Source organism: Serinus canaria, chromosome 2 (assembly GCF_022539315.1).
Source record: "Serinus canaria isolate serCan28SL12 chromosome 2, serCan2020, whole genome shotgun sequence".
NCBI lineage: Eukaryota > Metazoa > Chordata > Aves > Passeriformes > Fringillidae > Serinus > Serinus canaria.
In genome coordinates, this window is record NC_066315.1 from 42,746,057 (window position 1) to 42,759,084 (window position 13,028).

The 13,028-nt window shown below is 39.8% G+C and overlaps 1 protein-coding gene across 1 annotated transcript in view; it reads right to left on the reverse strand.

Moving 5' to 3' along the window:
- Positions 1-13,028, reverse strand: part of EAF1 (ELL associated factor 1) — a 19,210-nt gene continuing 6,182 nt past the window's right edge. The window contains exons 3-6 of the mRNA XM_009086162.4: positions 12,593-12,729; positions 9,902-10,068; positions 3,174-3,404; positions 1-1,233 (exon numbers count right to left, since the gene is read on the reverse strand). Of these exons, the coding sequence (XP_009084410.1) occupies positions 1,187-1,233; positions 3,174-3,404; positions 9,902-10,068; positions 12,593-12,729 (582 nt within the window). The 3' untranslated portion in view covers positions 1-1,186. The remainder of the gene's footprint in view (positions 1,234-3,173; positions 3,405-9,901; positions 10,069-12,592; positions 12,730-13,028) is intronic.

Below are 13,028 nucleotides of genomic sequence, written 5' to 3' on the forward strand. Positions count from 1 at the left end.
CAAAAAAAAGTTAATAATAATCCAACCAAGCACCCTTTAAACACCCTTTAAACAGGGGTGAATTTCACCCTTGGCAAATATTTCATGTTCTGTGTACTCCTGCCAAGCACAAAGAGGTCTCGTCCAATGAACAGTATGGACTAAAGTCTACCTTTAAAACTGTGGTGGGAGAGAGACTTCTGCTGTTTCATCGCTACTTGTTTTGTCACCTCTTCTTTTTGCACTCTCTAGGAAACTGCAAAGAGGGCTCTAATCTTAGAATTTCAGTAAGTCAAATATTTTAAATTTGTGGCATTGCAATGTCACTAGTAGTTGGGATTGTAAGTATTTCTGAAGACTAGGTCTGAAAGTCTCGGTTAAATGGGACCCTTCAGTTTCTAAAGAGAATGATTATCGGATTCTTACTTGGATGAGTTTAGGTGATTGATGTGTATCCCTTATCTTGCTAGAGTCACTGCTCTTGGAGCATAGCAGGCCGTATGTGACACACAGCTCTTGTCTGCAGAAGCAATCTGAGGAGGTTTCAGTACTGCTCCATACAGGGAAAGTGGCAGGAATTGAAGCACTATTTAAAAAACCTGCATATAAGGCACTGATGCAGCAAGGTTTGTGACTAGCATGGTTTAATCATTCCTATTGTCCAACTGTTTAAAAGTCAGTCTATTAAATCAAGCATAAATAGCAATAAAAAGGCATTAAAAAAGTCCCAAACCAAAAAAACAAATTTAGTATTGAAACTTAATTTATGGCAGTCCCACTTCAGTGCACACACTAGCTCCTGCATGTTTTTTTAAACTCATTGTAGGCACATGCTCACCCTATATACAAAAGTCCCCCAAGAAAGTCATGATGCTCTGAACATACCCTACAAACAAGAGATTTTTAGATGACCTCACATAATTACATGTTAAACTTACAGATGGTGGACAGGAACATACATTGGCTCATCCACTGTACATATGTACTCAAAGCTTTAGCAGAATAAGAATATACACAATATATACACGTAATTCACACAGTAAAGCAGTCCTCAACATCTGCTATTTTGTAGGGCTATGCATTTCTTCTATTAAAATTCCACACATGGAACCATCTCTGTGCCAGCTCCTCTTCATAACCAATAGGATCACTTCAAGGTAAATTAGTTCTTCATGTATATGTAACAGAAACAGCAAAAGCTCAGCCTCTAGTCATCACTGTCACTCCCAGACTCACTCAACTGCAAGTCATTTCCTATGGAAAACAAAAACCAACAAAACACAACAAGTGAGTAGGCGTTAATTCACATTTCATGGCAATCACACCAAGGAACAGTCACATTTACACTGGAAGATTTAAATAAGAATTACACATGAAATGAATGCAAACATCATTTAATGAAACTGTCTAAGAACACCAAGAGCTGCATGGGGCTAATAGCTGTATTCAGGCCAAACCAAGCATCCTTGTCTCCAGAGCCACCAAAGGTGCTCCCTGGTGGGACAACAGCCCTCTCCATGCTAGCAGCTGCAGAAAACATTCCACAGCCTCCACCCACCAAAGCCCCCATATATGGCTCTGGAACAAGGCATTGGGGAATTCCTTGGCTTTCTTTACCCTTTAAAAGAGAGGGTTTTTGTGTAAGGCCTTTTTTTTTTTTTCTTTTTCTTTTTTTTTTTTTTTTTTTGATGTAAGGCCATTTGGGCAGCCAAGGCAAGGCCTCCACATGTCAATAAACCAAAAGGACTGTTAAAACCATCACAACTCAAGGCTGAACTAAACTGACACATGCTGTGAAGGTAAAGGCTTCCCTCCAAAGTGCAGAGATCGGATGAAAGGCCAGGATATGGATGAAACCTACTGATCCTGTTTTGCAGAGCACTCATGATTTGGTGAGATGGAGGGGATAAAAAGGGGCAAGAATCATGCTTGTGTTCTGATAATTGAACCTAACTCTTCCAGCATTCTCCCACTGCCCTCCCCTCTAAACAGCTGCAGGGCATCTATTCAACAGACATAGAGACAAGACATGGGAGACAAGAACTTGGGTTAGGGGTGATTCTCCCCACAGCAAAAGTATTTCAAATCCAAAGGCAAAAAGCACTGCATGAAGAGAGGAGCTATCCTAGTAGTTCCCAGATTCTCCTGCAGTCAGAGGCTTCAGATCATTAAACCCATGCAGTATTGTGGTTGAGGAGAAGCAGGGAGGAGGCTGCTCACAACCAGAAACAGGGAAATGGACACAGTCCTAATGCCTTTGTTGAACTTCAGATTTCACTTAGTCCTTCATTACTGGCAGGAAGACTGACAGGCCTCTAAGTTTTCCAGCAGAGCTTTTTGGTGTGGTCTGCACAATATACTTATCTTCTCAAAGCTGGAAACCTTACTCATATCTGTATTCAGACTCCACTGATTCCCTGTGAATGGGTGCCAAGAGATGTGTGCAGACATGCCTCAGGAGGAATTAAAAACAATTTATGGCAATAGCAAATTCAATATTCTAACTCCAAGGAGTCAGAATACACCTGATGTAGCAAAAGGAAAGAGCAACACAGATGCACACCATGTCCCCAGAGAGAGTCTCATGGGACACAACTGTGCTTTAAAAATGTTCCTGATACTTTTTAAAGGGTGAAGTGAGCTTGTACTGATTCAATGCTTGCAACATCATAGCTGCAATATTTTAACATAATTTTAATTTAAATTTCCCTTCAAAATGTGGTATTTGTGAAAATACAGCTGAGACCAACACAATAAATATGCTGACAAAGCAATACTGAAGACCACAGAGACTGCACTTAGGAACCCAGGACAGCCTTGAGCCATTGGCAGTTCTTTACAGACCTTAGCTGACACGTGTCAACCCCACTATTTCCATTTAATCTGTGTATTCACATGAAAATAATTCCCATCCTCCAGTGCACCTGATCCTCCCACACCAGTGGCTACTTGGGGGCCTGAATCAAGACCCAACAGGGACAATGGGGGCCACTGCACTGATGCCCACAGGCTCTCCACACCTTCAGACAAGTCTCAGCCCCCTGTTCATAAAATCTGCCCATGTATTTCAGCCAGTGCAGCTCCCTGGAACTACTATTTGGCAAAAGGCATTTCATGAAGTTAGCCTACCATGCTAAATAAATGAGTGGTCATAATCAGCTTTCACCAGTGGTAAGACACAAGCATTTACTTACGGAGCGTGTTCATGAGCTGATTGCTTCCTTGCGGCCTGCTGGTGCCATTAGCAACAGCATTCCTGTTGTTATACTGCTGGTGGGGTGGCTGGGAAGGGGAAACATGTGCTGGCTCTTCCCCCTCGCTGCTGGAGCTTTCATCTTCACTCCCAGATGAGCTCTCTGAATCCGACGAGCTGCTTCCACTGCTGCTGCTCATCTGCTCAATAATTTCAACCTCTGCTCTCAGCTCTGAAATAAAAGAGAATTCATCTGGTTGATACCATAAACAGGGCCCCATGGAATTTTGGAAAAGAATGTGCAAATGCAATGGTTTTGTCAAGTATACTTTATCACACCAAAATATTTCACATGAAAGATCAAGACAGGAAGGGAAACAAAAAAATCCTGAAAAATTTTTTACTTATTGCTATAGCTAAATATAAAGAAGCAACAGCATAGGTTACTATCATAAAACCTTCACTTCCACAATTATTCTTCATATACTTCACACTCCAGAAAGCACTTTCAGCTTCATTATTTCTGACAGACTATGGTCTGCAAACAAAGAGTATGCACACAAAAAGTAAGCACATTAGCTGATCGAGGAAATCTAAATCTGAATTGTTAGATGCTGGCGACATTTAGGCTTTTGGAAATCACAAAATAACTATGTGTTGGGGGGTGGGTACATGGACATGAGCAAATGATCACAACAGAAACTGCCTCGACTTCAGATAATGTATGAAACTACTTCAGCACAGTCACACAGCCCATTGTAAAGAAACTTCAGAAGCACATGGATGACATCAAATAACTTTGCAGTAGGACAGATGAGGATAGCTGAGAATTTTCACACACTGGGGAGTGGCAAAAATACCATAACCTGCTATAAAGCTTACAAGTAGCCAGGAAATAACGAAACTACTCTGAAACTAGGAAGTTATACAACTCAAGACACTGCCCACTTTAGGGTTTCCAGTGCAAAGAAATACTGGAACTTCATGACAGCACCACAACAGCCTCATCAGCAACAGGTAGTGCTGGCTGAATGACTGGTTACTAAAGAGCTATTAAGGTATGTCACCCCAAATTATACAATATTGCTAAATTTGTCATAATTATAAGTGGCCTAAACACCAGTAGAGGACAACTCCTTTGTATCTACCCACGAGGCTGAGTATCTAATGACTCGGTTCATCTTGGCAGGTCTCCATGACAGAACAACATCCACACATATATTAAGCATGGGATGTGAAACCCTCAAAATTCAGACTTTTGTTGTGCTAGCAGTACTATACCCACAGGGTTAGAACTCAGTGCTTGCCCTGGAAGCTCAGATTGAAGGGACAAGAATGAAAGAAGGGAGAGATGAGATATTATCACCCCTACCTAACAAGTGGAGAACTGGTGCCAGGAGTAATTCATGTTAGGTCAGATGTGTGTCACGAGTCCCTTCTTAATAAGACTCATTTTCCTTGGGCTAAAAAATAGCCCAATAAAAATAAAAGAGTAACAGCTAAAGTTTTCTAAACTTTAGAAAGCATTAAAAGTCTAAAATAAAGAGTAACAGCTAAATTTTCAGCCTCAGCAGTAGTTGATGGAGAGAATTCCTCTAGCTTAGCATGTATTAGTTTGAGAAGTTGTGTTTTCTTTTGCCAGATTTAAAATCACTATTTTTCACTTTCAAGGTTTAGAGCTCAATTTCAAGTGCTATGGTTATACTCCAGCTGGGTATTTAAGGATAGCAGTACTGTTTCTCCAATTTATTTCCTAAATCTAGATCCCTGCCTATACCATCTGTGCTCTCTGTAGTTTACCAGTGTGCCAGGTAAAACCTACTCTTTCAGCTTGAAGACGTAGCTTAAGAGACCATTGGAAGAGAAAGAAAATAGGATTCAACAGAATCATACATTGATTCAACTGGCCAACAGCAGATACTACTTTGTACTGTAATATCTTTCTCCCTTATTGCCTCTCAACACAGTCTTGCAGGCTTTAAAAATACATTTCAGGCCTGGAATCTGATACACAAACAAATGAGCACCTGTGAATCACTGTTCTCAGCCTACTCATATTAAGGCTTTCAAATAATAAATGTTCCTTGTATTTAAGGCTAGGAAATTAATAGGGGAAAGCTAAAGGAAAGGTAACCAGGAATAAGAGTACTTTCTCTTTAAAATGCCCAGGTTTAAACTTCCCCCCCCCCAGCTTAATGATGTAAAATTTTTACATTCTTCTAGTGATGGAGTTGTTAGTTGCATATTACAGTGATTATAATACATTGTTAGGATATCCTGGATTGCAGCAAGCACAAATCACCTATCACAATCCATAGTGCAAAAAGATACAACAGACAAGTCTAACACAGGACAAGTGCCTGAGAATTAGACATGTACCACTACAAAGCTGGGCTCTGTGGCTGGAATGGAAGAATGTTGGCACATTCTGACTGAGAACATAGAGCCCATAAGTAAAATAGAGTGAAGAAAGTGAGGTGACCTTAGGCATTGGTGGTGAGAGGGAAAAGTTCAAACAAAAACACACTGCAGAGACCTAGGGAAAAAAAAAAACTAAGCAAGAAGTGTGGACTCGATACAGTAGGTGAGGAGATCACTGAAGGAAGTGACGCTGTCTGACCAATGGGAAAGGAAGATTAGCCTGGCCAATTTTAAACAGAATTGGAGATTAGTGTGAGAATGAAGAATGGGAGGGAGGTTTCTGCTGGTGAGGCAAAAAACTAAGAGCCCATAAAAGAGGCTTGGGTATGAGAAAGGAATAAAAGAATGCCTTGGAAGTAGGGCTAAAGCCCACTATGCTGAACAGAGGCAAGAAAAGGCAAAACAGAACCAGTATCACAAGCTTCAAGGACTGGGAAGTTAAGGCTGTTATCAGTGACACTGGTCATGGGTAGAAACTTGGTCAGAGCCCATCTTCTGATCAACTTTTGCCTCACAGACTGACGGCTTCACCTCAGATCTCTGTAGTCTCTCATTCCTTGAGCCCAGAATTTTAAACACATTGTCTGAACAGATGAGAGAAAAGCAATTGTTTTCACTAATGTTCTGGTGGCTGCAGCACCACTAGAAGTCTGTCAAGAGAAATTCAGCAGGACCACTAAGGAATTCTGTTTGAAACACTCTTGTCTTACACTGTCAGTGACTAAGCCAATGATGACATCAAAGCTTTATAGGAAAAACACAGCTGTTTTACAATGGTTTGATTTGCATTTTCCCATTTGACGGCTATGCTTAGTACAGCTATAGGTACTGAAGACGTGAGTTAAACATTTCCTCATGGTGCTTCCAATTAAAATAGCTGTGTGTGTATGTGCACATATATTCTAAGCTGAACAATGAAAGAATTTGACCTTTCCTAGATCTTTCTGTGCCGTAAGATCAAACACCTCATGTTGATGCACCTTTGCAGTTTAAAAGATGACAAGAGTCAGGATGTGCAGCAGTTACTTTTAAAAAAGCTTTCCATACAGTACAGTTTTGAGCACTTGCCTTAATTGAGTCTACATCATCTGAAAAGGCTGACACTGCTTTGGGAACCTTAACTTCTCTACATTTCATGTTACAGCTGTAAGATTTCTTTCAAGAAGACAAAATGACCGTTTTACACTGGCAGGCAATGCAGGTTTTAGAGTAAAAAAAAAATAAATTCAAGGTCAGAAATCATTATCCAAACAGAACAGCCTTTCTCAACAGGGCTGTCTTCTGTATATATTCAGTATCAAATACCATAAGAGTGCTTAACTGTTCCTACTTCTTCTCTCAATTCCAATAGGTTGTGCAGATTTTTTAACTAAAACCTTCACCTTAGACTGCAAGAATACCAAGGACTGCCAGAAAAAAGTAATTTAGCTTTAGGGAGGGTTAAGTTTGAATGCCTATAGCAGAACACTTACTGGTAATAATAGAATGCAAGGTGGAGAAATCAACTTGATACAGACACCCTGAGCATGTGGAGATGGCAGCTAGAAGAGGCAGTATTTTATAGTGATGTGCAGAAAATTTGACTGAGGTGTCCTTGAGAGACAAACAGGGCTATGGCATAATCTTTACAAACCACAGCTACATTCCAGGTAAATAAAATCTGCTCAGATTTTTAAGCACTGAGTCTTCAAACCTGAAATATGTTTCTGTGGGGTTTTTTCTCAAACGTTGTAATCATGTCAATATTACTGCATGCTGTAATTTTTCAGTATTATTGACATATGTCAATATGTTGCACGCCATAATTATGTCAACGCTGTTGAATACATTTCTGCTGTGGTCAAATTGGTCTGATAAATGTCAATTATTTTGTGCAAATAAATGGCTGTATTGTGGTATATGTGTGCAAATGTTCACAGCTTAATGAGACATTACCAGAGGTAGCTGAGTGTTCAAAGGAACAAACTCCTACCCTCTCCTAGGCTCCCTTCCAGCATGAGGACAATATAGAAGCTTGAAGAGGAAAGGACTCCACTTGTGCAAAACCCTCGACACAGCCTCTCAAAAGCCTCTGTCCATGAAGGAGGGGAGTGGTTCAATTCCCAGATGCTCTGACTCTGTCCTCAGACACTGCTGTTTGGACAGCTGTGTAGTGGGACAGAACTGACCTACCTGAAAGCTCATTTCCAGCTCATCTGTAAGGGAGAGGTGGAAATGTACAGCTGAGGGTGCCATAGAAAGCAGAAACCTACACTGAGGTTACCTTAGAACTACTGTGAAACATCATGAGGGCTGTGTGTCTCACCACACCCTTAAGTAGGGCATACTGGAAGGAAGAGGCTGTCAAAGTGACAGAGATCCTTGCAAGAAGCTCCTTTGGGAATTTTAAGTTCTGTGCTGTGTTCATTAAATAAAACCAACAGAATTTCAGCTTTCTGTTTATCTTTCCTTCATACAGAGGAAGTACTTCAACCAAAACTCAAACTACTATTTGAATGGAAAGAACATATGCCCTTCAGAATTTACAAGTTTGTGTTCATAAAAACACACATTAAGGGAAGACAACAGGATTGCAGCTTTTACAGGTCATTGTCTATATTTCATTGTGGAATGGGGCCATTTCAATTCTACCTTTTTAAAGTAGGTTCTTATGATATAAATGGTTTAGCAATGCTGACACTCTACATCATCAGTGCTGGAAAAAGTTATACACTATAAGCAAAAACACCTCTGCCCAGGCTTTTGGCTCTTCTGGGGCTTTGTACAACTCCCCCTAAAAAGCACCAAATTAAAGTTCTATTTTTAATACAACTCAGGTGCTTTAACTCTTGATTTCTGGAAACAAAACCCCACAGGTTATTTATTTGGAGGTACTTTCATATAAAAGATTATCAGGTGGCAAAAAAAAAATTAGGATAGCTCTGAAAAATGTGACTTATACTTCGGACCACTAGAAAATGATCTTTCGGAATAGGCATCACCCCAGACAAATGTAATTATTTTACTGTAATACAACCTTTACAAATTGTTGTACATATACAAAAGAGTGCCCCAAAGGTTAAGTAACTTATTACACCCTACAGGAAAAGACACTTAAAATCCACAACTGATTTGATTTAAAAATTATATATCACCTATTATCTTTTTCCTTACCTATTATACAGAAAATAAAAATAACAATGTAGCTAACAGAATCTCTCAGATGTTGATTCTGGCTGCTGACCAGCATTCAAGTATTGAAAACACTACTGCTGCAGAAAAGTGAGACCAGTCAGCACCTATGCAAATACACAGCTTAGCAGCAAAAATGTCACCTAGTAATTACCATGAACTGAAAAAAATACCCTGCTGAGTAATTAACTTCAGCTGGGCAATTAACATAGGCTAAGTCTACAGACAAAAATAGCTATATGGGACAGAGAAAAAAGAGAAAGAAACCCAGAAAAAAAAAAGTAGACAGAAAGAACAAGCTTAAAATAAAATAATTGTGTCTGGTGTTGGTGCCAGAGAAGAACCAAACAAAAATTTAAAGTCTTCTTTATCATGACTGTATTATCCACAGCAAAAACAGGTATCACATCAGTAGCAAAAGAAGGGCATGGGCAAAGAAAGCTTCCTTCCCGCAGCAGAACACTAAGACAAAGCTCTGCCTAAGCAGAAGAGTGAGTTGAGTCAATTCCTTTAAGATACCTTTAAAATGGAAGTTTAGCAGCCATATGGCATGTGTGTCAAAGCTGCGAAGGAGTGGCTTTGGAAGAGGGTAAGCTGCAGGTTTGTTCAGTCTCTCATTCCTCCCCTACCAGCACTGCTTGGCATGGTGCAAGCTCGTCTTGTACTGGGAACACAGCTGCCCAGCCCTTCCATCCCACCAACCTTACTCAGTGCAGGGTAACTTTCTCCAAGTGACTTGACTGTGTAAGGAGACCTTGGACCATTGCACTTTGTTATTGCTGCTGTGGTGGCCGAAGACACCTGTGCAATTGGTCCAGCACTGAGCTACAGGTTTCTGAATTCACAATAATTTTTTTTCTTCTTTCCCAAACAGAGAAATAGTTTGGAAGAGAGAAAATTATCCAGAAAGAGGAAGTTTTCTCATGCCAGAGAAGATGGCAATATAAATACCTATTCTAGTAGAAGAGAATAAATAATCACCTTACTAAGATGAATAAAGAAACAAGATATAAAGAAGTCAACACAGCTGTCAAGTACCATCTTGTACATCAAGTACCCTGAATGTTTTTAGAAATTGCACCACCATAGTTTTTATTATAAAGAAGAAAGACAAAGAAACTACAAACCCTTCTTTACCTCTCTTAATATCATCCAGCTGGGGCTCTGGTGAAGGATTATCCTTCAAAGGAGAAGTTTTAGGTCCAACTGCTGGCTTGGTTGGGGCTCTGAACTGTGAAGGAGGCTGAGATGCTCGGGCAGACTGTTGCTCTATTCGGGCTTGGATCTTACTGCTGCCCTCTGCTCTGAAGAAACAACCAGACACATTTAGTGGTACTGTGCAACTACGTCCAGCTTTTTCAATATCCTTGTGCTAATGCATCATCTGTAACTTCCTTTCGTACAGATCTCTAATTTGTTTTACAAAGATGAAGACTGAATTACAGCTTTCTGTATGCAACACTTACTTTCAATAACAAAGAAACATATACAACTACACTGCAACACCCTTACAAAATGTATTTTCAAATCCAGATGTGGTTCAGTGATGCCAAATTCTCTACCTGAACAACAATGAAGGCTTTAATTTAGCAATTAGTAGTTGTATTTTTTTAAAAAAGAATGATCAATCATAGTAATTTAAAGTAACTACAAATCCATTCACAACAAAATCCTGCTTAAAACAGCCACAGCAAAAGAAACAATTTTCTCACTTGCAATTGAATCATCTCAAACTGAACTCTCTTAGAGGTCAACTTGGCTAGAGTAATCACTCTTACTGCTAAATACAGCATACAAGCATTTAATTCCTGGGTTGTATCCATTTGCTGTTAGCTCTTCAAAACAGTTTAAGCTGTTTCCTTAGTGGAAAATAGTCTCCAGAATAACAACTGTGCCAATCTGTTCAGTTCAAACCAGGTATTTCTGCCTTTTACTGAACTTCTGATGTGATTGAGACTGCAAAACAGTCAATACCCTTGGCAGAAAAAGAAACCCAGAAAAACAACCACAAACCCAAAGTAGGTTCCTTTACAGTACACCATAATAAGGTTAAAGGGTGTGGTGTATTTATTGCTTAATAGCAAAGCCTTTGGGGTTATGGCTTTGTGCAGTGCAGCACAGAAGCAGGTTGTGGATATTAGAGCTCAGTTTCTTTTCTAGGAGGGTCCCAGTTCAGCAGGGTTACACTTTGTGTCTGGAAACTAATCCCATAATGCGAGATAAGTTAAACCAGCCCATGTTGAACTTCCTGGGGATTCACCTAAACCACATGTGGTAGCAGAGCTGGTACATGGAGCATTCACTGGAATATCTCTGTGCCTCAGTGAACTCTAGATTCAGCCTCACACAGAACCCCCTCTAAATTCATCAGCGACATGCAGCTGTTGGATACCACATTAATGCAGCTTATCTGCAGCAGAAGTGAGGAGATGGGAAGATACTCACTGTATCAAGCAGAAGGCAAAAGTCAAAGATTTCCAGTATTAATTATGCTCTTGGAACTACAGATGGTTTTATGTGGAGTAAGTTCACTTACTCCCCTGTGAATGTCATCAAGGTATTAACACTAAAAGCCCTGTTCCCACAGTGCCAACAGGTTGTTAAAGATCAGAGCAGCCGTGAAAAATAAAAGGCACTTCTGATCTAGAAAATCAATGACTTTGCAAAGCACTATTCATCAAAACAGGGATCCCCAAACTTTTCACTACCTGAGAAAATTTGAAGTATTTTTACCCACACGAGACTCAGAACTCAGTGTAACCAAACATCTCACAGAACTCAAGCCCTCCTGCACTTATTTGCTCCCTTCTGACTTAAGCTTCACCCAGACAAAGTCCAGCAGAACTGAAATTGAGAATTCCAATCTCATCTCTGACGTGCTCATATCCACTGGACAAGATGAATACTCCATGGATGAGTTTTCACATCACTGACTCAGAAGAGTGTTACAGTCCATTTACCTTGAACTCAAGGTGTTCCTGGCAAACACCCAGCCAACTACCATTGAGCTGCAACCCATATTTCTAGCAGCTTTAGCAGCTAAGGGCTCTATACTGCAACAAAGTGTTTTTTAATGTAAAACTTCCAAACTTATTTAAGAGTTCTTTCTTCGCAAGATATTCGAATGACTGCTTTCTCTTTAGGTCTCACCCTGTGGTTCAGTGATGGTGAAAGATCCAGACACTTCAGGTACTTTCAGAGCAGTAGGACTGCTAAAACTTTCCAGCTGCATACTTTGTAGCATTTGTGCAGCAGAGTATTGGGTCAGAAAGGATTTCTGGCTTCATCAATTCTTCTAAGTAAAACACCATAACCATTATTTCTACAGCTCTGCCCACCTCCACCAGCTGGAGGCTTTGTACTTGTGTTTCACTTAATATATTGCTTATCCAATATGAGAATGAGTGTTTCTTGTTCCCTAAGATTATGTTATTGAAACATCCTGACTCCCACACGAAGCTGTAGGGAACAAACCTAGAAAGTCCAGTAATCCTTTTGACAGTCTAATATTTTCATGGGTTTTTTTGGCTAACTAGAGATTCTTGAAGCACATCCCATCCTTCAGCCAGCAGCTAAAGCCTCAAATCATCACAGGTGCTTCACTGCAAACTATAATTATGTCATTTCAGCTGTGGAGAATTTACAAATTCTTTACTCTTGGATTCACATTCCTATTTGCATTTTTAGGCATGATAATTGGCCACGTAAAGCTAAGGTTTAGTAATTAAACATCACTACAAAATAAGAGAGTTCTGTTTCAAAACCCAATTTTAATAAGAAACTTCAGCAACAATTAATCCTATCAATTAACCCTGTCCCCAGCTTTACCTTGTTTTCTTGACTTGAATGCTGCTACTAAGTTTTTCCAGCACATATTCCCCAGTGTCATGATTGATAATAAGCACACAGTCCTTCTGATACGGCCTTTTATTTCCTTTAAAGACAGTCATTGGTGGAGTTGAACCCTGGTACAAAGAAAGAGCACATATTTGTTTGGTTATATTACCCTGTCCAAAAATTTATGAATACTAAGAGGAAAGAATGTATGTTTTGTTCTGAAAAAGAGGCTAAGCACTTAATGTTTAGTACCTACAGAAAATATTCATTCATGAAGAGAGAAATACAGAGAAAATGTGCAGTAGATCAGACATTTCCTCACAGCAATATTATGCCTTTCATCATTTTAAGTGTCTCTGTTGTGACAAAACATCTTCGCCATGGCTGCCTTTATTTACAGTTCTCATTCCCAAAATGGCAGCATAAC